Source organism: Athene cunicularia (genome assembly GCF_003259725.1).
Source record: "Athene cunicularia isolate RWA chromosome 9 unlocalized genomic scaffold, athCun1 chr9_part1, whole genome shotgun sequence".
In the NCBI taxonomy this organism is placed as follows: Eukaryota; Metazoa; Chordata; class Aves; order Strigiformes; family Strigidae; genus Athene; species Athene cunicularia.
The window spans coordinates 7,308,029-7,335,436 of NW_020799110.1; the positions used below are offsets into that span (position 1 = coordinate 7,308,029).

Below are 27,408 nucleotides of genomic sequence, written 5' to 3' on the forward strand. Positions count from 1 at the left end.
CTGTAAGTTCAGTAAATATTTCTGAGTTTTGTTTCTGGGAAATAGGTATTTGCAAACTAAAGCACGTCTGAGGATGGAAAAGATCTATGTTAGTAATACGTGCCCAGTGTATTAGAGACCAGCTGAGTCTGCCTCACCTTTATATGATATTTATCTGCTGGGGGAGAGGGTGCTACCTTGCAGTTTTCCTGATGTGAGCCCCAGGACTTCAAAGGTTCTGAAAAGGCAACAGGAAAATACATACGTGTGTACCTATGCACACCTGGATGGCCCAGGATATTACAGCTTAAGTGGCTGACACATTTGATCACTGCTTTGACAGGCAAGTTTAACTCTTGCTTCCGGCTGGACATGGTTGTGCTCTGCTTTTATCAGTCAATGTGCATCACAGACCCTGTTCTTGTCATGTATCATCCTTTGTGTATTAATAGTATCCTGGTCCACACAGGTGTTCATGATACAATAAAATTGGCGAGAGATTTTGAAGAAGTTAAATATTCTGCATCACTCACGTATGCCAAAAAGTATGTATTAGTGTTATGTGAGGAGAGAACTTGGACTCAGCTGTGTTCTACACACCTTTTTTCTCAAGTCTGATCTCTCTGTCTTCTGCTGCAACACTGCATGTTCTGTCATACTGTGTTTGCCTTCAGTCAGCTAGTGAAACATGAACAACTGGTAAGTTTTGTCATTTGTTTTTATACGGTGGTTGTGCAGAGTGACAAGGAACTTAATTGTCCTGCCGTAACTGAACTGGTTGCCAAGCCCATATCCCAAATGTGAGGGAAGGGAGAAATCATTACTGCAGAAAATTAAGGAAGCGATGATGGAAATATCACATTATTTTTTGAATTACAGCGTAGCGTAATGTTGCTGTTAACAAGGGCATCATAATCTCTTCTGCAAACAACTTTTGTCAGGGATTTATAGCTCTGAAGAAATTTGTCTAGGCCTGAAACTTGGCATCATCTCATTTAACAAAGAACTAAATTGTTGTTATATACACTTTACAGACTTGTATGTGCTGTGGGTGTCGATTTTCATGATAAGTACAGCTCTTTGCCCTTCAAACAGGTGACATTATATCTGCTTTGGGGTTTGCCTAGGCACAAAGAGATTACAAGGACTTAAAGCAAAGGCACTCTTTATAGTAAATATCAAGAAGAAAATAAAAATGAAAGGACCTTTACAAATTCTATCGGCCAACAGCCCTGGATTTCCGGTTTTATGACTATACTAAGAGGCCACAATGCCTTCAGTGCAATTTGTGGGCAAAACTTTTCAGTAATGAATGCCAAATGGCCCAAGAAGGCGTTTGTTGTGGGCAGCGTGTTGACACTTGCCACTCTGCCTGCTGTGAATGAGCCTGCTAACGGTCTCAGTTATTTATGAACTGGATTTAACAACTGCAGCACCAGTCACAATTTCTGTAATATATTCATATTGGCCATTCCTTGTTGGTTTCATAAAACGTATAAACGGACCTTTCTGTTGCGGAGGTATTAGAGCGTGGCAATGAGACAGATGCAACAGCTTTCATTTAGTCCTTATATAGTTTTCAAAGACTTTGTTGATAAGGGATTCAAGCAGTAAAGCTATCACAAAAAAAAAAAAAAAGTTTCTGGTTGTTTCATAGCAAGATGTACCTATCGGACAGGATGGAAACGCAGGGGCTTGTTAAGGCAGTAATCTGATAAAGCTGACTCCTGATTTCTTGTGGATAGTTAACTGAAAGGATATTTAGCACTGATTTGTTACCTCTTCATAAACATTCTCCTCACAAATAAGTGAAAATGTAGAAATGCACATCAACTTTATTGGTCATCAGCTTGGCTCTGTCCAGTATCCCAGAGTTTATGATTGCCTTTGCTGTCCCTGTGGAATGGCTTTAAAGCTCACTCCGTGCACATTCAGACTTCTGGCATTTTGCAGTTGCTCTTTTATCTTTATAATAAAACATGTATTTAACAACAATTAAATGTTGAAACAGCTTGCTGGCAGATGGGATGGATTTTCTATCTCCTGAAGTTTTCAAAAGTGTCTTTCTAAAATATGTTCATTTTATGGTCTGTGTGATAGAAAAGACTGAACTAGAGTATTGTAGTGTTTTTTCTTGACTTCGTAGTTTATCCATCTTTGTGTTGTCTGTTTGTTTTTCCCTGTGTAGTGTTTTCCTTATCCTTTTATTCCTATCTAAAATTAAATTTAAAATATAATCTTTGTCCCATCTACTTCTTTAACCAACCAGATACTAAATAGAACTGGTACTATAGATTACATGGCCCAGATGAGTTGTACCTTGAGAACCAGGAGATCCCTTTCTAAAAGCACTGTGGGTGTGGTTAAACACACTGTGGGCACTAATCTCAGGTACTTCTTGCTAAGTTGTGCTGTGTCCTTACACTCGAAGAATTGATTTAGCAATGTTAGTAGAAAAAGCAAAGATGTTAATTTGGGCTACTCCTGCATTCTTTGCACTCTTTAACTGAAGGAAATGCATTGCTAAGAAGATACCATACTTCAAACACTGATCTTAAACATAAAACTGAATTGAATATCGATTTTTATTTTAGTTCATTTAGAGGCTTGGGTTGGGGTATTTTTCTGGACTGAGGTAGCTGATTTTGGCGGTTTGTATGAAAACTGTTAAGATACTGAGCTGTGGAATGTGGTTCCTAGTCATCTGCATTAACGACCATTTAAAGAAATTTCATCGGAATTTTTATTATGTGCTTACGTGTAGATTTAAATAACCTTTATTAATACACTCCACTGAACAATAACATACATATTTAAAATATCGTAAATACAGAAAGAACCTAACTACCTTGGATATACAATGGTCAACGCTTATAAGCTCAGCAAGATTAATATTTGCCATGCAGTTGCCTCTGAAAACCTGTCTTCATTGAGTTCTATGAGTAATACTTTAGTAAACTCTTAAGGGCTTCTTTATTTGGCTAAAGCAGTTTGTTAAATGACTAGTGATTGCGTCAAAATCATGTATTTATGGAATACTGTAATGATCTGGTTTGCTTTTTAAGGACAAAACTCGTGCCTTTAATTTCAGTAAAGAGCAGTATGAAATGAAATTGGAAAGATGAGGTTGTTGGGCAGTTGTTATTATCTAGTAGTGACCTCCGTCATTGATGGCTTGCAAATTAATCCTTCCACCAACAAAACAGGAGGAGACAGAGTGAAAAGACAGATAAAGTTTGAAAATTGGTTAGCACAGTTTTCCAGAGAATATTAAAAAAAAAAAATAATCACTTGATGTCCAGTTGGTGCTTGGTAAGAAGCTTAGTGCACTGGGGATCAATTCTGGGCCTGACGTTATTAAACATCTTGCTTAACAACCTGGATGAGGAGACAACGTTCTCCCTTCAGAAATCTCGACGTGATGCAAAACTGTGGGGGAAGAGGTTGACCTGCTGGATTGCAGCATTACAGTTTAGAGGGACCTTCAGAAACCTGAGGGCTGGGCTAGCAGAAAGTTCGTAAAGTTCAGCCAGAACGGCTGTTAATCGTTATTTAAATAAATAATGACAATTTTCACATTAATTTAAGATGCTTTAGTTCAGGTCACTAAACTCTGTTGCTTCCACTGCATATAGAAGAATTTGGGTTGCAGGTAGAGAATTGATTCGCAAAGTGCATACAGTAGCTACACTTGAAATGTATACCTCGAGTATAGGCTCTCTTGACTGTTCCTAGACTCCCTGACAGTTATAGGCAAGGGATATTTATATGGCTGTACGAGGAAATAGGATCTGTAAATTGGAAATGTATAGAGCAAGATAGTCTTTCAGTGGACAATGGGCTGTTTCATTTTATCAGTGCTTTCTAATGGTTTGCTTTCTTCAGAGAGCTTCAAAAAGCTAAATTCTAGTTTGCCATTAGAGTAGGTTCATCTATTATGAGGCCTCAATAATGTTATCTGGAGGTAAGTCTTAGAGAAAGAAAATTCTTTAAAATATAAAAATGGAGGGATAATGTAGTGCTGTAGGTGTCAGTCCAATATCCATCACTGAGAGGTTTAATATCTTTATCTTCATTTTATTCTAATTGATGAGTGAATCTGATGTTTGAAAAGCCCTAAATTACAGATGCTTATGTGATGGAATAGCTATTGTCAACGTATGGAGGAGAACGGCGCCCTATTGTTGCAGTCTGTTAAAAATGATTTGTTGAAAATTGACTTTGAATGTTTGTACTGGAGGTCAGAGTTCTCTTTAGAGGGCTCGTACCTCCCTAGATATAGAAGTGCCACAGATCTGCCTTGCTATTCAGGGAATGATTTTGATATAAATACTTACCTGGCAGTGCTTTTGATTCACTAAAATGGGAAAAATAAGTGGAGCAAAACAGCTGGGACAATTTCTAAGTAAATTCATCAGTCATTCAGGATCTATGCATTTAAAATACCTATAAATAATAGAATGCTCCATCTAAATGGAAGCCCTTTATTGATGTGTAAGTACAGTTTTTTAACTTATTGTTTCCTTGTGTTTCGAATCAGATCAGGCAGGTTATATTATTTCTACTTTTTCAACTTTACTTTAAACAGCATTATTTTGTATGATGTGTGAAATGATATAGAAACACATAGTTTTTATGCTTTGAAATTATTTTCAGGTAATAAATAATTGTTTTGAAAACTGTATGCTTTCACTCAACTTTTTCATGTTATCTTGGGGACTGACAAAATAATTGGCACTTGTAAATTCCCTTTATTCGTATTCCTACAATATATATTATATTCCCTTAAATATCTTATTTCCCCTCTGACAATGTTCATGGGACTGCTAATCCTAGAAAAGAACAGGAAGAAGGAAACAGGGAAAAAGAAATACTGAGAACCCAGTTTTTGCTTTTTGTGTCTGTTGAGTTCTTCCAGGTTTACAAACAATACATAAATTGTTGATGCATACATAAGGAAACAAACATTTAGGGGTTTTGTAAATTTTGTTTTAATAGATAAAAATATGGCCTATCACAAGGTGAATGCGGACCAGAGAGCACAAGGGCACTCTCCGTACCTTGACAACGATGAGCTTCAAGCCACAGCGCTGGAACTGGAATGGGACATGGAAAAAGAGCTGGAGGAGCCTGGCTTTGACCATTTCCGACTAGATGGTGCAGTCCAGCATCACCTGGGAAACTCGCAGAGCCCTGACCTTGATCTCGAGCCCATCCAGCCTTCATCTTCTCCAAAGGGAAGATTCCAGCGGCTTCAGGAAGACCCTGACTACGTCTCACACTATACGAGACAGGCACCAAAGAGCAACCGCTGCAGTTTTTTTCGGATACTGAAAGTACTTTGCACTGCTTTGATTTTATTTATTTTTGGAGTTGTGATAGGATATTATGCACGCAAGAAATGCCCTTCTCCCCCAACATCTCAAGAACCAAATAACCCTCATATCTACCGTGAAATTCTCAAGGAAATCAAAGCTGAAAATATTAAACAGATTTACAGGTATGTACCTTGACATGTTTTTGTCTAAATGCAATCACATGCCAATGATAAGACTTCTTGTGATTTGTTTTACGTAGAATCTTATTTACAAACCTTGACTTGTCTTCATGTTCAGTTTTCCTATGATGCTTGGGAAGCTTTCACAAACATATATGAAACTAGAATAATTTTTAACATGTGGATTTGTGTAAGTCGTTAGAGTTTTTGCTTTAATAATATTCTGTTGCTAAATATATTAATATTGGCTTTACTGTTCATGAATTTAAAAACATAGATAATTGAAAGTGAACAGAAATATAGACAATAGATCAGCTGTCCTAGATCCAGTCGACTGTCAAATAACATTTTCAAAAAGCAAGATTTTAGGTGATGTTTTGTAATACTTGATGTTTTAGGAAATCCGTATCTAATCTCTGGTAAATAAGTGAATCCTGGCTTCTGTTTTTAAATCTATATGGTGCCATAAACCTTTAGTCTGCATGGGTTTAGGATGGAAAAATTGACCTCTGAACTCTGAAAGACTGTGATTTATGTTTTTCTTTAGTACCTGTTTTATAACTAGAAGATGTTGTAAAATATCTACTGCTAGGTTTATTCCTCCCCCCATGTGGAATCTTTTCACTGTTTTAAAAGTTTATTTAAACACATTTGTATTGGAGTATAATTACTTTTCTGTAGCAGTGAATGTGGAAGAAACTAGGTTTTCCTGCCAACTTTTGGAAGTTATTTCTATATTGGGGGGGGGTGGGGGGTGTGGTGTGAGCTTATTTGTGGCTTCTGGAACTGCAAGTTCTATTTCATGATAAAGGAAATGCGTTGCAGACTCTTTGCTCAGTACCAGTTGAGAAGCAGCAGTAGTTACATACCTGCAGTTAGGAAGGGTTGTCGTCATGGACATGCAAAGAGTTGTTCCTGAGTAGATCAGAAATACACTGAAAGTAAACATAAACGTCTTCTAACATAATTTGTCTTTTATTATATTTGCTAAACCAAGCCTAAAATCCTGAAGCAGTTATTACCATGTTTCGAGCCAATACTTTTACTGAATTCAAGGGGAAAATAGATGTGAAGGATTCAATTTCAGTTTTCATTGCCTGAACTGACTACTTTTATACAAATCTAATTATTGTCGTAATGGGAAAATATTCAGATAATGAAAAATGTTGATTCCGAATGGTAAAAAATTAACCTATTTGTTTTCTCAGAGAGTTAATTGAGCTGAATTCTGTCATTAGGCTCAGTCATGAACAAAATATTGGAATAAGCTAAGCCCTAGTGATTAGGTATTACACATATTACAACAAATTGCAGAGAAGTCTGTCAGTCTCAGGTTAATACACTGATGCTTCTTATTTCTAGACTGGGAATCACTTGCGTTTCACTATTCCAAAGGGTGGTTTAAAAACATCCCTTTTCAAAATATTTCAGCTAGCTATTAGAATATTAGTGAGAATCTGGTCTTTAGGTTAACATGAATTATATGGATCCTTTGGAACTTAAAAATCTTGTTTCTCTCCTTTAATTAACATAATTCTTAGAATTTGTTATTTTTATTCTGCATAATAATGTGATTTCAACACATGTAGTCCAGTATTAATTTAGCTACATATCAGTTCTGTATGGAAATATATAATCAATGCTTTTAGTATACCACATTACCCACAGGATTCTTCTTAACCCACCATTTTGATCTGACACATGTTGTGCTTTTCCCATGTTGTGTTAAGTTGCTTTCCCTCAACATCTGGCAAGAGTCAGAGCTGCTGCAATGAAACCTGCGTATATGTCGCCCTACAAATATAGAACACACAACATATGTTGCTTGGGGAAAAAAAAAATCGCAAACCTGACAAAATCAATATATGTTATTGTAGGACATTCAATATAATGTACTTTGAGTTACTAGGAATAAGTGGCAGCTGCTTAGCTTGCAATTTCTAAATGTTACTGAGAATGACGTTAATTTAATTTTCTTAGCTTACTACTAAGATCTGACTCAATAATGGTAAGAGATTTTGCTAACAGTCCTGATAAAAGACTTAGGAGAAAAAAAATGTAGAAAAGGTATAGCAGTGCCAATCATACCACCCAAGCAGACATCACCTTAATGTTCTTGGAGATCTGGACTGGGAACTTCATGTCAGGATGAAGTCAGCTGCAGTCAGATGAAGCTTTGAGGATTGGGACCCTCTGGGCTTCGAAAGAGGTTGCAGATGCAGACCAGGGGACTTGTGTTGAGTTTGGGGGGATTAAGACTGAATTCTATGTGAGTTGAATGAAGCCTCTCTACCAGTTGCTGTTAGGAATGGAGGATCACAGCATCACAGAATGGTTTGGGTTGGAAAGGAGTTTAAAGATCAGCTGGTTCCAAGCCCCTTGCCATGGGCAGGGACACCTTCCAGCACTGGTCCCAACATCGACCCCAAAGGAATGCCACTTGTCACTGCTCTCCACTGGGACATGGAGCCATTGACCATAACTCTTTGAGTGTGACCATCCAGCCAGTTCCTTATCTGAGTGGCCCATCCATCAAATGCATGTCTTTCCAGTTTAGAGATTAGGATGTTGTAGGATCATGTAGGGTAACAGCAGTTTGTCTGTATGGGTGAAATGCTGGGGTTTCAACCCCAAACCCCAAGTTAAGGCTGACATCTGGGTGATTCCCACAGCCCTTCCCAAAGGGGGGGGAGTTTCCCTTTAGGCTTCCCCCCAGGGTGCTGTGGCCTTGCAGACAGAGCCGTTGGGTAAACAAGCCCCAGGTGTCCCACATTAAGTAACCCAAGGTCAGGTGTCCCACTGAGGGATAAAAGCTGGGACCCCCTGCAGGAGCGGCAGTGTCTGTGTGTGAGGTGGGTGCCCTGTGCAGAGTTCCCTGTTGGGGAAGGACCTCCCGCCTCCCTGGGACTGGGCTCCAGTCAGGTCTGGCTCTTGTAAATGCGGGCTGTGTAGAGATTCAGTGTGTGGCTTCTTTGGTCTTATGGATTTGGCTTGTTGACTCGGTTGTCTCCCGTCCCTTCTATGGGAGACTGCATGTCACCGTTTATTCCCCCCATTGTTGGCTGTGCGGTGTCGTTGTTGGGGTCAGTGGGATTGATGTAGATTATGTATAACCTGACTGACTTGTTTGTCCCCCCAGCGCTCACCCATGTGCTGACCCTTTTGTGTCAAATACAATCTGGTTATTGGTTCATCTTTATGCTGGCTGTGTCCTTTATGCTAGGCCTGATAATTGGCAAAACAATGGGTCACTGAAATGGGAGATGTGGGTGTTGCTGTCCAGCTTCTCCACCGGAGGCGAGAGCTCGTGTGCTGCTCTTCTATCATTCCCATACTGGCCGTCTATATCAGCCGTGTCCGTGTTAAGCATTTTTCGCAGCAGACATACTAGAAATCATTAGGAAAGAAAAGTCACTGTGTTGGCTTTTGTTTCTTTAACTTTGCCTGTTGCTTCTTTTGAACTGTCTACAGAAATCAGTGCAATTTAGCATGTTTGTAATTACTGGCCCTGGCCACGTTGCCTAATTAATGATACAGCCTAAGTAAAGATTATCTCTGTAAGCCTTTTTGAATGCCTTCTCCCACCCCTAGTAGGAAAGTGCTTACAGTGTTGAAGATAAAAAGTAGAAATCAGTTTACACCTGAGGACTTAAGTTGTCAGAGGTTCTCAAAGAGGGAAAGGAATCGCCACAAAAAGTTGAAGAGTTGTTCTTAGCCCGCCCATTGCGTTTTACATGCTGACAAAAATTAGGACAGATATTGTTAATAGTATTGAGTCAGTAAATCTAGCATTTTAGGAGTGTGAACGAAAAATTTGCTCAGATAAATATTTATAAGAGAAACTATCTGCTCCATAGTATGGGCAGAGTCAGAACTGGTGAAAACAGACCTATAATTCTGCAGACATCACTGAGCTGATAGGAATCCAGTATCTGCCATGAATATGACTTGTCTTCAGTTTTCTTTTGGAAGATGTATGAAAAGGTTTTAGTTCAAGTTGGGTGTAACTTAGTTCCCATAAGCCTTCAGGGTAAATATAAAAGAGCATAAATCCCACATCCAAAGGAGACCAGGTAGAATTCGAGATACAGAATACCTCAGGCACTGTTTAAAATTATATCCGTAACCGGCAGAACGTACCAGGGCAAAGCTGGTAAAATTTATAGGCTGAAAGTAGGCTATCTCCTGGGACAGCTAGGTTGAGACTCCACAGCAAGATTGAGTTATCGGAGCCCTTTTAGAGAGAGTATGTCAAGAGGGCATAGCTGGAGAGTAGTCATGTGTGCTCCGAGTCCGCAGTCTTGCTCCCTGAGGAATGTGTCTGCAGCTCTGAAATGAATCGTTAGAACAGGAAAAGTCCTGTTTTCAGAAAGTGATGAATGCCTTTAGATATGGAAGTCTCTAAAGTTTGTAATAAATGCTTAAGGTTGTAAGAGACAGACTTTGAAAAATACTGACACACCCAACAATTTTGCTAAGCACAGCGAATGCTTAAAAGTAAATGAGCCCAGTTTTCAATGAAAACTGGTATTTTTAAGCTGCTACTTAAAATAAGATTTGGTTCTCTAATATCACTTAAGTGCTGCTAAAAATTAAGATGTTTTTTCCTTCTCGCTGTGTATAAAAAGGGGGATGATAAAGAAGTGTAGCTTTAGCCAGTTTCTGTGCATCTGCCACGTGCAGGTTAGCTGTCCAGTGGTCATTACCACATAACTGAATTATTCAGCTGATTAATAATGTTTATAATGAGTGGATTGATTTTTTTCTTTTTTTTTTTTTTTTTTCCCCACCTTTCCCAAATTAAATGAGTGTGCCGTTTGTGCTGCGTAGTGTCCCCTCTGCCTCGTAGGTGATTTTTTTCTTCAGGAAGAAGACAAGGGATAAATTCCGAGACACCCTTGTCTGGAGTTGGAGGGAGCGTTGTCGCTGACTTCGAGGTTATTGTCACCAGCTGCAGGGTTGCTGAGTTTTTATATTTCAGAATGGTAAACATTTGAGTTTTGTGCAAACTGAACTTCAGTGAGTGTTTTCAGTTAAGGTTTGAGTTGAGTGTCATTAACAAAATCTAAAGGGACAAGCCAATGAAAGAACAAAAAGTAGCAGAAATACAGTCTCACCAAAGACGTCTAAGATTTATGGTAACTACTGCTATTTAATCTTTTTATTAACGAAAATACATTGTGTTGCATGTTTAACAGTGCTGAGCACTTCAACAGGGGAAATCTGAAAGGTGGTATTTTTATTTTACATTAAATGATTGTAATTTCGTTGCTCCAAAACCAGATAAAAATGAAACAATCCACAGTTTGTTTGGAGAATGTGGGGCTATCATAATTTTTGTTGGAAGTTGTAATTTCGGAGTTGACTTCTCTAAATTAAACCAATAAACAAAGATCCATGTTGAATAGTAAAAGTAAAGAAAAATGGAGAGTTGTGTTGATGTTGATGATAACTCTAGCTATACCTTGTCAAGTCACTTAATGCTTTCTATTGTTGTTTTAAAAATTCTTATAGCCTTATTCTGCTTTGATTCCTTTTAGCGATCATATGTCTCAGTTACTACCACATTCACAGTCCTCTTGAATACATTTTTCCATGTTTAAGACTGGGGAGGCCACAAATGGAGAAGTCTTTGCTTTTCATCCAGTCAATAGAGCAGCTCCTACATTTCAGCTCTGCTGTTCATCCTGTATATTCTCACTGAAATGCTTTCTTTACTATCAGTTTCCCCCCCCACCTTGAGCAATAGGCAGGTTTAAATCCCTTCATAATATATCTCATTGTAACTAACTGTCCTTTGGAGACATATCTGTTCCTTCTTCCATCTGGTAATATCACCTTCAGAATCTCCCAAATCCATCTCTGGCAAGAATTGATTTGTCGCTTCTGTCTGGTGCCATCCATAACTTAAGTTTAATTCTTCAAAGGATTTTGGGAGAGTTGGCAGCAGCAACTCTCCTGTGTGGTCATGGCCAAAGAAACAAAAGTGCCTGTGCAGTGAGAAAAAGAGTTTACTTTTTTTTTTTTTTTTTTTCTGAAGTGAGAAACTTCCATAGCCAAGTGTTTCTTGTCCCTGATCAGTTATAATTAGTACTGTTAAAACCTTGGACCTTCAAACCTTTCTATTGGGTAAAGCCTGTGAAACACAGACCTGAGAAGCAAAGACAGCCTAGAATTTATCAAAAGCTTTCAGTTCTGGAGATCTGGACTGAATTAAATTTACAGGCTGCTTCTTGGTAAAATTGTCTTTGCTGTCCCAGGAATGAGAAATCTTGGCAGGAGCAGAGTCTTTCCTTCTAAAGGAAGGGTGTGAGGAGAGGAAGGAGGGAGGGCTCTGGTGACTTCTTCCCTTAGGAAAGACCCGTGTGTCTCTACTCCTGTTAACAGCTACTGTGAATTAATAGCTACGTACTGACCTCCGCGTGGTGGATGGTAGCAGTTTGCTGGCCTAGACCACTGCTCACCTGTGATCTGAGCGGTTGTCTTGGTGGTCCCTGTACACAAGCAAATTCTGGTTTTTGTCATGCTGACAGTTGAAAAACGCATTGCAAAAAGCATTCCTCGGGAGGAACTCATCCTATTCCCCTCTGTAGATCGGTCTCCGATATTTGTTGTATTGCCATACAAAAATGCAAATATTTTGTTTAGTTAGACTGAGCCTGAAGTCCCGCCTGCTGTATCTTTAGGAATGGATGTTGGCATGTTCCTGCATAACCAGGAGCTCAGCGAACACTCTAGAATTATTTCATTCGCACACTCTCTGTAATCACTTGGGATTCTCTTTATTCACATGACAATTTCGGATGTATATTTGAAGTACAAAAGCCATTGTGAAACAAGATAAGAGTAATGTCAAACAAGTGAAAGTTCCCCGTTATCCCCCTGCTACCTCCCCGGCAAAGAATAGTTCTGAGAACATGGGGAGGTGTCTTTTGTGGAAGAAAGATGCCCCATGTGACCCAAGAGATATCTGTGGAACAGCGACTTGATAAATTCAGGCTCCGGAATACCCGCTTATGTCAAATACGATTTTTTTTAAAACCAAAAAATAGGTTATATCTGTACTTCAGAACTGTTAAGAGAAAGGCTTGTCTATTTTATAGTTTTCTTTGGTTTCATTCAATTTGCTGCTTTTTTTTTTTTTTTAAATTTGCCAAACATAGCATTCTTCATTTGTTTTTATGTAGATGAAAGAAGGAAGCATTATATTGATATAATGCTTGACAAGGAGGTGTAAGTTTGTTCCTGTTAGGGTCAGTTTCAGCATATGCTTATAAAATTCCTCTTTCTTTTGAAGAAATGATTTAGCTTATGGTTTACTTCACATTGAAAGGACGTGTTTCATCTTTCAAGTCCACCATGTCATTCACTAAGAACAATTTTTCCTCTTGGTTGATTTATGTTTTTAATGGTAACCATAAAAATATATTGATTTTTTAGATGTTTGATTTGGGAAATCATTTACAGTTAAGTCTGATTTTTGTATTATAACTCTGTCCTTTGTAAATGAAGTACACTGTGTTGCCTTAAAATATTTTTTCTAAGCAATACACCAGTGTGATATAGTAATGAATTAGATCTAATAAGCTTTATTATTCCACATTGGTATAATAAGTAATGAGTCCCTTGATAAAGTTCCTTATCTGTCACAGCCCACATGAATGGCCTCTGTCTCACTGCTCCTTTCTCACGAACAACATACAGTTCTGTGTTAGGAAAAATAGAAAGAAAATCATAATTGTGCCAACTTGCCAGTTAAGAAACTCTTTACAGACAAACCCACTATTTTAGCTTGTCTTTGAAATGTAAGAAAATAAGAGATTGCCAGACCTCTGAGACCTTTTCTCAGAAGAAGAGAAGTAGGAGGATTTGTGTCTCCTATGTGATGTCCTAGATGAACATCCCATGTCATCAGTGTGAAAACTGAGAATGAGGCTTTTGAGTATTTTCTTATATCATTCCAGGAAATGTATTTTGTGGAATAGCCAAATGTATAGATAAGCCAGTGGGGAATTTTTGAACATTTTTTTGTTTGTTTTTAATTTGCCTTTTTTCTGGTAGAGTCTGTTTCAATGCAGCATTCACAGGCTCAGGGTAGAAATTTGGGAGGGGAAGATGGGGGACAGCTCTGTACTGCTGCTAGAGGGGATGTGGGGGACTGAGGGTCACCGTCCTGTTCTGCATTAGGTGGGACAGGACCTGACAGCTGAGCTGCTCCCGTTGGAGCGCTTCCCTACATAACATCTCTGTGTTGGTACAGAGCCTCACGTTTTCTAAGAAAAAGTAATGCTAGGCTATGGAGTATAAATGAATTTTGGTCTGATCACTTATTTTTGGGTTGCATAATCTTAGTTATTTTAAAATTAAAGATTACCTTGCTGAAATTGCCTCAAACTCATCACGGCACAAGTATGGTTAGAGTTTAGAGAGAGAACCAATTTCCATGGCCATTAGCTATCTACCTCTTTACCCGGACTGCTGAAAAGTGTGGGGCAATTTAGTCCCAATTAGAACAGCAATTCTGAACAGTGACAAGTACTACTTTTCCCAATAGATGATGAAATGAGCTCTGCCAGCATGGGTGAGGGAGTAATTTGCTTTTGAAAGGCCTAGAATACCTCACTCCTGCCTGCTTGGGCTGATGGACGGATCAGGGAGGGACTGATGATACACTGAATCTTCCCGTTGCTGGGCTGTCTCCAGGGCATCTCGCTCTCCCCTTTGCCTGTAGATATCTGCTGTCATTTGGAAAGCTCAGGTTTTCAGGGGATTGTTTCTGTTTCAGCATGACAAAGTGGAACAGATGGTGAAACATCTAATCTATACCTTTTAAAAAACTTTGGGTGAGTGGTAGGCTCTGTACTTGACTTTACCTGAAAAAGATAAATACTTGACTGGACATTTCTGAGCGATCTTGACACTAATGCTGGCTAAAAGGCAGTATTTAGAGGCAAAAGACTTATTTACGTTGCCATCCATCAGTTTTATAGATGTAACCCAACCGTATTTCTTCTAACAGAAAGAATCTGAAGGAAAAAAAGCACGCGACCTACTGAGATGATGATGAGATTTTAGTTTTAGGGCAATTGCTTTCAGTGGGCAAATACCAGAGAATGCAGAAATTGGACAAAGTTGTCCTTCACTGTCCAATCCTTGCAACTCAGTACAAGGAGAATCAGCAATTTTTGTCTGGTGGTCCCCGGGACGTACTTATAATGAAACTGAGAAACAAAGCTTCCAGAACAAAACCCCTTAACAATGTAATTAGTGACACCAGGTACACAGACTATCTACTAATTGCTTGAACAACTGCAAGAGTTTGCTCCTGCTGAGTTAACTGTATTTGCTCTCAACTTCTCGGCGATACAGTGTGCTCAGAGAATGGCTCTTTCCTCCGAGGAGATGGTGGCACAGGGCATCACTGAGTTCTCCTGTAAAATTCCTTAAGCACCAAACACTCTCAGATTCCTGTTTAGGATGCATCTCTCATCAGCAGAGTGTAAAACCGAAGTCTATTGGTACCCTTGAGATGCGGCGTTTGAGTGGAGTGCTGCAGTTCCGTGGTACGTACTGCAACAAATAGCAATTAGTTTCCTGCCTGTATACATAAATCAAATTAACAAAGCCTCGAGGGGAAGGAGGTTTTTTCAGCCCTCTTTGGTGGTGCTTTGACATCCAGTTCCCTCCAGTCAGCACCTATGACAGCTATTTACTCGAAGCCTGCTAATAAGTGAGACCGTTACCAAATTTATTGGGAGCAGCAGGACTGCTATTTGTTGTGCAGTATTAAGTTACTGTTCATGCTGCAATTGTAACTGAAGGCTACTAAGGAGCATTGCTAGGAATCGATCAGGGATAATGAAATTGATATTGTCTGAATAATAATCAATAATAGTCTTCTACAGTAGTCTTGCATTAAAGGGCTTCTATTCTCAGTTCAATTCTCTTTGAAAGCTGATGAGTTTCTAAAGTAGTAGCTGACACACCGAAACCAATATGAAATGTATTGGAAAGTTGGGGCTTTTCCCAGTAATTCTGGAACTTGCAGTGTTAGACTTTTCCAAATTAAACGAGTTGGTTGACTTTTTTGAATTTCTAGAGTGCTGTTTATGGTCAAGAAGTTAAATAATTCAGGAAGTCTTGTATGTATGTATGATTTTTCTCAGTCTTAATAATGGGTGATCTTTAAACATGTGAAAAGTCTCATTCTTCACAGAAGCTCATGTTTTCCTTGGAGATGTATAATTGACACAAATTTACATACATATGATTTCCTGATGAATTAGCTCCTGTCCAAGTTAAAATACTTTGCTTACTTTAGGAGTATTTTTTTCAAGTGGGAAAAGGTTGAAATATTCCAGTTAGATGGAATTTTCTCTCTTTTTTTTTTCTTTTAATAAGATATAAAAATAGAAAACCAAATTGAAATTTCACTATAAAAGCAAAGTGTTCAAATGGATCAGAAGTAAAATTGTTTGGCAATCTTGTTTCTTGGAAACGTCAGGATTTTTATTCCTAGTTGGGGAATTTTGTGTGTGTTGATCTTTCCTGCCAAAGCAATGTCTGGTCCTCCAACCAACTTAATGTCTTTGTTTATCTTTTGTGAAAGTTGCTTATTTAACAGAATGGAGAACATAACATTAACAGAAGTGAGCAGATGACATTTGAGGGTTTTGTTCATTTTACCTTTTTTAATGGGTGCTCAAACTTCCATTAGCCAGCAGGCTAATTAAGTGGGTTGTGCAAGGCTTAAGGGAAAAGGTTGTTGCTGCTGTGGGGGTTAGGACCCATCAAAGATTGACTTCTCTCCAGCACATTTCAGGAAGCTCTTCAGAGAGGTGTACGTATGCACTGTAGTATTTTTGCTGAGATTTTGTCTAGAGAAAGGAAGTAATTTTAAATGTCTGTCTTCTGGAAGTTAGGCTGAAGAGTGATGTAGTAATCCTCCTATATAATACAGAATTGACCAAATGACCAAAGTTTTAAAGTATGCTACCTGGACTCAATCTGTCCAGTACTTGTGTTGTGTTCTAGACAATCATGCATTTTGCTTCTGCTCAAGTAGCAAACTGGAGCCTACAGACTGGAGAAGCCTAGGAATTCTCCCAAAAATGAAGAGGAGAGACAGTGGGAAGAAGGATGCATAGTTAAAAACGGATAAGGAGTCCATGAAAATGTCAGTGCGCCTTTGATGGAAATTGTTTTCTTTGTTCCAGCCAGCCAGCCGAGATTTAACAGAGAGCTCGCATATTTACGGTTATGATTGTGGCCGAGGCAGGAACATGTTCCCAGCGGTTCTGGAATCTGTTTCCTGTCGAAGGCTACGGGAGCCAAGGCTGATACAGTGCAGAGTGAGAGCATTTAATTATTTAGATAGCTGGCTGAGTGCTCTTTGCGTGCAAAAGGTGGGAGCTCTAGGAAGTTGCTTGTTTCATGGCCATTTGTTAGTAATAGTTATTGAATGCTTTTATTTTTAATAAATACCAACATAGGTGATTGGCCCTGTGATGTGCATCATTAAAGAAATAGACAAGCTTAGAAAAAGGCTATACAGGCATGAATAAAGTTTCTGTTCCCTGTCAACTATTTAGGGAACAAAGCAAGAAACTGAATTATTCATGATATGCTTAGTTCAAGGCAAATGGAACCTGACGCTGTGTTGCTAGCAGTGCAAATAGTGACTTAAAAAATACAAATTGTTTTCTTCCATATTATCATGCTTGTTTTTCTTCACTAATATTTCTAGAAATTATTTAAGAAAATTAAACCCTATGACAAAAAAAGAGTTAAGTCTGCATAGTTCCTCAAAACACTAGCACAGACTCTGTGGGGAATTTACGCTACATAATTTAGAAACAATGTGCTAAATAGATAGATAAGACATTATGTTTTGGAAGTTCATACAGGTATTCCTTCTGTTCTCACGGAAAACTTTTTTAAAAATTTGAAATGAATTTTGTAAAGACTGTGTCCTATAGACAGAAATATATATATTTATATAGCTGTCTTTTCATTTATATATGGGCTTTTGTGCACATGTGAATACATAGATCTGATTGTGCATAAGAGCTGAACTTTCATCATTTACACAATATCTCTCAAAAGTATCTTACATTCTAGTGCTCAGTACCACATCTCCCTGTGGTCCTGACTGAAACCTCACTGACGTTCTAATCCCAGAGCCAAAAGTATTTCTTGTATTTGTAGCTCCTTTGAAACTCGAAGAACTCAAAGTACTGTGATGACTGTATTGTAAATGCCCAGAGAGTTATTAAGGACAAAGTTCTGCACTGGAAGATGGGCCTCAACTCCTCATAAAGTTAATTGTTTAATATTTGATGAGAAATAAATATAGGTTGGGGGGCTTACTCATATTGAAATAAGTATTATACAAAATACAAGATGTAGTTAACTACAGTGCAGAAATATTTCCACATGAAAATAGATACCTAGGATTCTTAGTCTGGTGTGGGGAAAAAAATGAAACAAGAACCAATGGCTGAAAGATCAAGCATTAAATGAAAAATAAAGTATACAGCACAGATAAGGTGATGAATGGAATAAATTTCATTATGACTTTGTTATGTTGTTGGATATTTTTTAGGCAAAGTGTCATTATAGTGTTCAGCACAAGGCAATATATATGTCTGTGGCATAGAAAAGGTGAGGTGAGATGATTTAGTGGTTTCCTTCTAATGTTTTTCCAATCTCTGTTTCATCAGTCTTTTCAATGATTTTATTGAAGCATACTGAGATCAATCAAATTTGTTACGGGTACAGAAAAGATCTTGGAGTGCAAGTTTAAAAACCAATAGTACTTTGGATGGGGAATGAGTTCCTCAAAAGGTAGTGCTATTTTTTCTTTTTCCTAACCACAGTGCAAGGACAATATGAAAAATTTTCCTGCTTTCAAATACAAACACAGAATATGGATCCTCTCTTTTGAATTCCTCAAAGGAATAGAAATGTTTTTGAAATAGGAAAGGTTTTTTAAAAACCAAGGAAGTTAATTATGACGTTTTGAGCACATTTAAAAATGACAATTGGTGTCTATGAAGTGAGAGTTGGTGTCTAGCCCACGTGTTTTGGTGTCTGTACCTCCTGAGTACCCGGAGCAGGAGACAACAGCCGGAGGGACACCAGAGGTCATTCCTACGTCTGCTCTGCAACACGTTTAAAAACTCTTTAAATAAAATGAATGATGGCACTAATGCAGCATATGCCCAGTCTTGTTACATTATGGGTCAAGTAAGCTAACAAGTAAAGTAAGAAAATTCGTCAAAGCGGATAGAACAGATTGGTCTCTGATCAATTTTCCTGGTGACAGTGTGGCCCTATTCTGCTAACCATGGCACTGCCTTCACGTGAGCTTCTGGCAGAGAAGGAAGCAGTTCTTAAAATACCCTTCAGAGGCTCAGACCTGCACCGATGGCCTCTGCCTCCTGTCAGCTATGGTCAGATGAGATCAGATTCTGCAGTTCTTCATTGATTAGCTTCTAAAACAAGGTGATGATAATTTCATCTGCTAGAGGAGGCTAGCATTAAACTCCCAGATTTTTGCAGTTACCGCTTCGTTTCCTTTATTATTGAACTGGTTTAGCTAGGATGCCCGAGAGGGTTTGATACTGATATTCCCTTTTGATTAATAAACCAAACCATAACAGATGATTTGGGCTGGGGTGGTCGCAGGACCCAAGACAGAGCTGGGTGCTGTCACAGGGCTGTTGGAAGGCACGTGAAGCTGTTTATAGCACTGTGAGGCGGTCAGGCTTTATCTGGGATTTGCAGCTCTCCAACAGCATAACTTTTTTTTTTTTTAACAGACTCTGTTAAAACAAGAATCATTTAGTATTATTTTAGAAATGCAAAGCTAAATAAATTAAATCCTGCTTTAGTCTTATGGATTTGAAAATTGGTTTTACATGTTTTTGTTACATCCTGGTTGGATTAATCTAACTCTCTTTTTGCAGTTTTGCCAGCGTTGCTGCTGCAGGAATTGTGTACAGATTGCAGCGGCAGCAATGATCAGTGGTCCCCAAGGAAGAGCAAGGCTCGCAGAGGTTTAGGACTCCTTTCCGTCTCTCTCATTTTCTCCTGACTTAGTATGTCTCGAAGTTAAAAAGGTCTCACTGTTTGGGAAACAGTTAATTGGATCAGGATGAGTCATGCCCAGATTAAATGCTGGCGGTACAATTGGATGCTTTCCCCTTAGTTAAAGTAATTAAGACTGACATTAAAGATCAAATTACCCCTTACCAAATTAGGGCCTCAGGTAAATGAGAAACTTCAGGGACATTCCTGCCTAGTGCTGTCCCTTCCTCGCTAAGGAGGCTGTGGGAGTGCCCCAGAGAAGCCCTGTGGTGCAGTGAGGGGCAGGGCTGTCCTCTTCTGAGGTCCAGACTTCAAACTCCTGCTGCCCCGGTGCTCTCCTCTGGGATGGAGGCGTGCTGCCTGCGAGCATCCCCTCTGCACCCCAGGCCCAGGTCCCAGGCACTGGGATACAGACGGCAGGAGGATTACGGAGTTGTCTTGTAAATGCCTGGAAAGCTGTCCTGGTGGCCTGGTGATATATGGGTAAAGGTATTGGCTAAATACGAAGCCTAACAGGCCTAGTCAGTACATACGTGCTGCTGCTTTGGCTGCAGTGCAGAGCTCTGGAGCAGAGTTCCCACGTTTGGTTTGTGTCGGGCTGCTCCCTGCCCCAGCTGGGCAGGATGCCTCCCTGGTGTCTTGGAAACCGGTCATTTCCCAGATTATTTTGGTGGGGTGTCAAAACTTTCCTCACAGGACTGCAGAATTGTACGTATTGAATCCAAATGTCTTGTTGCTTGGCTGCCTCTCCTCGGTTGCTGTGCCCAAACCACCTCAGGGAAATCCCTGAGCCCTTCCAGGGTGTCCCAGCTGAGCCGGGTGTGCTCCTCCCGGCAAAGGACGTGATGCCACCAGTGGCTTCTGATTTCTGAGGGGGATGACAGGCTGGAGAGGTGGGGCCATGCAAACCTCATGAAGTTCAACAAGGCCAAGTGCAAGGTCCTGCACAGGGGTCAGGGCAATCCCATGCACAAATCCAGGCTGGGTGATGAATGGATTGAGAGCAGCCCTGAGGAGAAGGACTTGGGGGTGTTAGTGGATCGAAAACTGACTATGAGCCAGCAAATGTGTGCTCACAGCCCAGAAAGCCAACCCTGTCCTGGGCTGCATCAAGGGCAGTGTGGGCAGGAGGTCGAGGGAGGGGATTCTCCCCCTCTACTTCACTCTCGTGAGACCCCCCCCTGCAGCGCTGTGTCCAGCTCTGGGGCTCCAACATCAGAAGCACCTGCTGGAGTGAGTCCAGAGGAGGCCACAAAGATGCTCAGGGGGCTGGAGCACCCCCTGTGAGGACAGGCTGAGAGAGTTGGGGGTGTTCAGCCTGGAGAAGAGAAGACTTCGGGGAGACCTTAGAGCGGCCTCCCAGGGCTGAAAGGGGCTGCAGGAAAGCGGGGAGGGACTCTTGATCAGGGGGTGTAGGGGTAGGATAAGGGGTAACAGCTTTAAACAGAGAGGTTAGATTTAGATGAGATCTAAGGAAGAAATTCCTCCCTGTGAGGGGGGTGAGTCCCTGGCACAGGCTGCCCAGAGAAGCTGTGGCTGCCCCCTCCCTGGAAGGGTTCCAGGCCGGGTTGGACGGGGCTTTGGGTAACCTGGGCTAGTGGAAGGTGGGTTTGGGACTAATGATCTTTTAAGATCTCTTCCAACCCAAACCGCTCCAACTTCATCTGAGCCTTCTGTGCTCCCATGTGTTTGGTTCCTCTGAAACTCTCTGAGATCTGGTGTTGTTTGCTTCATCTCAGATAAAAGCGGCTGGTATTTCTGTAGAACCTTTTATCATAGGATGATAAATTTCTTCAAACAGTCAGAAATTATTTTATCCCCTGAAGATTTCAGGATGTTTGCATTGGAAACACAATACTGAATAATCCAGTCCACCCAAAAAGAATTAACTTTAAGATTAGGTCATATATTGGATCTCTTGGTGCATAAAGACATTTTAACTCTTTTTCTTTATTGTATGTTAAGCACTGGTTGCTGGCCGCATTATATTATGTGACTCTTAGTTCAGCAGAGATAGAAAACAGATTTATCTAAGGATGAGTCTTAAGTATTTGTAATGTGTTCTTGTGCCACTCATGAAGAGTGACTTTGGGATGAGAATGGTGATGTTCCACTAGGAATTCAAGATATAGTACCCCAAAGGAGAAGTTGTTACTTCTAGAATGAGGGGAAAGTAATTTTACAGAGGATGGTAATTGTCAGAAGGCTTACTGTAGTTGTACACAAATGGTTTCCTAGTTTCTTATGCCAGACTGTGATAGAACATGTAAATAATGCCTCATAAAAACAGTAAAAAGATAACTTCAAAGCGAAAGTGTGACCTTAGTGAGAATGACAGGGCAGCTATTCCAGAAGCTACAAAAGCATGTCATAGTACTGTCTGTTTGTAATCCTTTAAATACATGACTTGATAGTAATGGAAAATTAGTGTTCTTTTCTAAATTCACCTCTAGCTAGAAGATGCATCTGTATGCTTATTTTTTTGTATTTCAAACAACATTATTAGCTTCTCTTTCAATTGTGGATGCTATTAAAGTTTGCCAGAAAAGCTCTTCTTTTTCTTTGCCCCCACTGATGTTTCAAATCATGGAAATGTTAGAATATGTTCAGGGTTTGTTTATTAATATTATAGCTGAGAGGAAGATGATCAATCTCTGTTAGCATATTTTTGAGACAGTATTTAAACTGCCCTGGGAATATTTGAGAATAAATGATTTTTACTTACAGTATTATCTGAGCACTAACTTTGAGAGCCCACATTTGACTAGATATGGAAAATTTTCTTACATCTAATTATATGGCTCTGATTGTATGGAAAGCTCCGTGGAGAAGTTCTTATTTGATCTTGAAGGCAATGTGGTAGTTTTCAGTTGCTTTTCCCTGTTTAGCAGAAGAATTTCACACCTACTTGAAATACTATATCTTATCTCCCTTGAATACAAGGAAATGTTGAAGTACAACTTCACAAAATCGTTCTCTCTGTAGCTGAAAGTTTGAATTTTCAGAGGAGGCTTAATTGTTTAGGGAAAATGAAGACTGGATGCAGACGAGAAAGGCTCCTTGATTGAATTCTACTTGCATTCCTTTCAGAATGTTTATTCCATGATAATGTTTTCATTTCATCAGATTAATTACCTTTATTTTTATTTGTCCTTAAATAAATGAACCAAACCTGGACAAAAGACAGGCATGAATCGGCACGTGAGCATTACTATGCACTGTGAATGAGGGAAGTGTGAGTTCATGCCATTTGCACCCTTCTTTAAAGAAATAATCACATATTTTAAATTCCTTTTCCCCTGAATATTATGCAGAATTTTTCTCATCTTCTTGTATCATCAGATTTGAGCAGAAGGGAGTAGTTGACTAAATATGGATTCAGCTGTGGCTAGGTTTTAAATTACTATGGTTCCAGCTACAGATAGAAAGACTTTAAAAAACATAATAAAGATTAGTTATGAATTACAATGAATTATAGCTAGTATTTAAAGCAATATACTGAAGATCATTCAAACGGAGCCGTGGTTCTGAGAGAAGTAGAAAGCCATGTCATGAACCTCAGGCAAATGATACTGCTTTTAAATGTTCCTGAACGGCTTTCTGTTGGTGTTCTCACTGAACAGTATCCTCTCTAGTTTGCAGCTACCTTTGAGATGGTTAAAATATGTAAGTAGAATGAATTTAACTTAGTACTCTTTCAAAGTAGATTTAAACATTTGTTCTCGTTTCCAATTTCACGTTTCCTTGTATGCATTTCTTTTCCTGAATTTCCCGGAGTTGTTCTGAGTTTACAGTTGTGTGACTGAGTTCAGAGCCTTTTATTTCAATTTTAATTATTTATGGTTAACAGCGTGGCAGTCTTTTCTTGCTGTTAGGTGAGATGCCTAGTGTGTCGGCACACCTGAGCATTATGGAGTAACACATCGAGATTTTTTTTTTTTTTACTTAAAAATCAGCCATGGCTATACATAATTTTGAGGTGGGTCTCAGGAAGATTAAATTAGGTTGCTTATAACATTGATATGCACTTGTTGTCTGAAATATTTTTAAAGAAATAACTAAGACAATGAAAGTATGGATTTTAAAAATCTGGTTTGTCATGTATGTAGGCTGGAAGCTCTTTGGGGTGGCGAATGCTTTTATTAGCTGTATACACAGTGGCCAATGTTTTGGAGTCTTGAACTGAAATTCCTCTGTTTTGAGTCACTAAAATACCAATAACAAGCAGTAAAACTCCCTTTGTTTTCCTGAAATGAATGCCTGCATATGTAGCTTATGCTACTTAAATTTTGGATGCACACTTAGCCATAATTGCATAAAATGAGAAAATTGTAAGCACAGAATTGGAGGGAGGGTGAAACTACTGCTGCTAATGAAACCTTAATTGTTGAAGTTCAAGTTAATGGCTGAGTGTTCAGAATTGTGTCAGAGACTGCTAACCCCCTAACACTTACTACTCATGCCGTTTAAAAATGATTGGGCACTTCAGTTTAATTTGCTTGAAGATGAAGAGCTTATAAGACGTATTTGAACCTAGAAATAATTCTTCACTGCTAATTTCTACATGCATGGAAAAGAAGGTTTATAGTAGAAACCTTGACTTTTAATGTTGTATAGCTAGAGCCCCGCTGCCGTAAAGGCCCTAATGATTTCTGTTTTAATTACGTATCTGAACACTTAGGCTGATCACATTCAGTACCCTTCAGAGATTCATGTCTGAGTACCAAATACTGGATGCACTCTTTGGCTACAAGACTTGCTCTCATTTACCTCTCCGGCTGCACAGCTTTGATAAGATCTAGGAGTTGGATTCTCTTCCTGGTAGTATTTCACATTGCAGTTAAGCCTCCCACACACCCCTCCTTGATTTATAAATAAATGGTATAAGCACATCAGACCTCGTTTGCTGATTGTGTAAAATTCTTTGGGATAACTCTTAGGCAAAGCCCTTCTGTATGCGTAGCAATATCCTTCAATGTGCTCATCTGTGTCTTAGCCAAGTGGTTCCCAAAATGCTTTTCCACCCCTGGGGATCCACAGTGTGTTACTGAGGAGGAGGAGAGGAGCTGGATCTTTCAACCAGGAGGTATCACCCTCTGACATGGCAGGAGAGCAGTGCTGGGACCAGAGAGGCGCTGCAGCAGCCAGGGTTCACTCCCAAATCTTACGTGTTTCTTCTGGGAAGGGGATGTCCCGAGCTGACGGGGAAAGAAAGGAAAGTGTTGCCAAATAGGACAGGGCAGGCTCATCTCTGGCTGGTTGGGGAATCAAAATGGTGAAGTAGTTGTTAGTGAAGACACTTTTCTTCTGTTTGGTTCTGTCTTAAATCTGTTGGCTTAAGGAGTGTGACACCAAAATGCTTCTGCATCAGAAGTGCTTCAGGCCCATTTTTAAGATTGTTGCCCTTTGGCTACAGTTAATTCCATTTTAAATATGTTTATTTTCACTTAGAAAGTTCGGCTAGAGTTTGGATTGCTTCCCTGTTGAAGATAATTTGCTTTCAGATTGCAGCAGTTTAGAAGTATGTAGATAGAAGAAAAATTCATCCATAAACCTGCACTGTATTTAAATCATTCTCTTCAGGAAAGGAGTTTGGTGCTAAGTTACAGGTTATGTCTTAAGAGAGAATGATTTGTGATTTTGATAAAATAATCTAAAATTCTGTTGCACATACCTGTTTTTTAATAGCTTGTGTGTCATCCAGCTGGCACATACTATGTCTGTGTACAAAAGTGAATGTTGAAGTTAAAACAACTTAATGGAAATGGATTTTCAGAAACATGTTGTGACTACTATTTTTTTGTCAGACGTGCTAAAACTGATCTGAGCTCTCGGTAGGTTGCAGAAATGTCAGTCTCGGACTACGTTGAAGCTGTTTGGGTATGATGCATTATTTGCCGATGCTGTTTTCTTGTTTACATAAGTGGATTTGCATGGCTTGGTGCTCCAAATATTGGACTCCTGAAAACCACCTGCATCTGCTGAGGTATTGAGACAAAAACGTTGGAGCCTGGCCAGGTTTCTGCAGTGCTTTTGCTTACGTGGTTGACAGTAACATCTGGTAAGACAGATGCTGAATTCTAGAGAGCCGTAATTATTTTGAGAGTAGGGAGAAGTTGTCACACGTAGTTATTATCATGCTACTATCACAGGTATTAGAATCAAAGAGATCATTTTGTTCTTTGCTGACAGCATATGTTTTCTCAGCTTTGGAGATGATCTATTTTGATGCCATGCAATATGCAGATCAAAATTTATCTTTTTTTGATTGGTGTGTTTGTTTTTTTTTTTTTTAAGCATCTTGAAGGTTAAAGTAAAATAAAGATACTAAATGCAAAATGTTTGGTTGTGGTTTTGTTTATTTTGTGTGGTTTTGTTTTGTTTTTTTTTTTTTCCTTGGAGTATCAGTTCCATCGCAATTGTGATTGACGTCAAAATATGCTTCACACTGTGCCCGGGAAAGTTTTGATTGTGTTGTTTTTTTTTTTTTTTTTTTTTTTTTTCTTGGGTGGGCTGTTTGTGTTTTAAAGTTTCTGAATCATTTTCAGGCACAGAATTATTGGAAGAAATGATAGCTGGGATGTTAGGAATGTATGTATTTACAGAGATATTATAGAACAAATGTTTGAATCTCTACTAATAGAGATTTAAACTCTATAAATAGAATAATTTTAGAAATTTTAATTCAATTGGACGACCTGATATGAGGAATTAACATCCTCTTTTAAAAGAACCACCTGTCATGGAAACAGGAAGGAAAATGTTATTTCTTGATTTGTTTACAGTAAATACCCACTTTTCATCTTAAAGCTTTCTATTTGGACATCTGCACAAGTGGAAATGAGCATCTTGTGAAATTTCTCAAGTCTAGTCTGATGTTTTAATATTTTTTTCAAAGCTTATGTTTGTAGTAATAATAACATTAAAAAATTTCTTAGACAACACAAATTCTTAATGTGATTAGGAACAAAATTCAGGCACCAGTGAAATCTCCCTTCTCTCTAGGTCTGTAGAGGCCCAATCAAATGTACTTAAAAATCTCTGCACTAAGACAAGCTTTTTTTTTGGTCTTACACCTGCACGTGATAGATATGAAGAAAATTTGAGTAAGTGGGACCAAGTATGGATCAGAATCCCACGCTAAGAATATCAGTATCATAAAGTTCTCCTTATGTCTTATTCTCCACAGTCGAAATCTAAAATTAGTAGTAAGAATAATTTTACAATGATCTGTATTTATTTAGTATTAGAAATTGCGCTTTTTTTCTCTCTTTAAAACACAGAATTAATTATATCTTACTAAAAACAAGTGTTCTTTATTGACAAGTGTGAATCCTTTCTCTGAAGTTACTTAAAAGTACTTCTGGGGCGATACTTTTATTTAGTTAAGAGGGCTTCTTGTGTTACTACCTAACCAGTGCTCCAAGCCCCCTGTGGTTTCTTGCTTCTCCACTGTAGTCCCTACACGTTGTTTTACTTTCTAGTGGCTTTGCATTCATCCTGTAATCGTTTTCTCCTTTGCACACCGCCAGTGCCCAAGTTTCCCAGGGTGAGTCATTATGTGGGTTCAACTTTGATGCAAGCGCTTTATTATTTTGCGATGTGTTGCACAGGAATGGTTACCATGAGACACATATTTTGTAACTTTCTGATATGGTTTGTTGATGCAACAGGCTTAAGCGATTTAACATCGTTTTCTGCCCTCTAGTTTTACTGCTGCTGCTGCATGAAAAGGTCTGTTTGGTTTTATTCTCCTTTTTTATTTGCTGAGCACCTTGTCTTTGAACTCTATGCAGTGCACTATTACCCAGGTCAAGTTTTAGTTTCAGATGCTTCTCAAT

General features: G+C 39.1%; 1 protein-coding gene across 1 annotated transcript in view; it reads left to right on the top strand.

Moving 5' to 3' along the window:
• Window positions 1-27,408, top strand: part of NAALADL2 (N-acetylated alpha-linked acidic dipeptidase like 2) — a 429,638-nt gene that overhangs the window by 149,438 nt on the left and 252,792 nt on the right. The window contains exon 3 of the mRNA XM_026854960.1: window positions 4,978-5,479. Within this exon, the coding sequence (XP_026710761.1) occupies window positions 4,986-5,479 (494 nt within the window). The 5' untranslated portion in view covers window positions 4,978-4,985. The remainder of the gene's footprint in view (window positions 1-4,977; window positions 5,480-27,408) is intronic.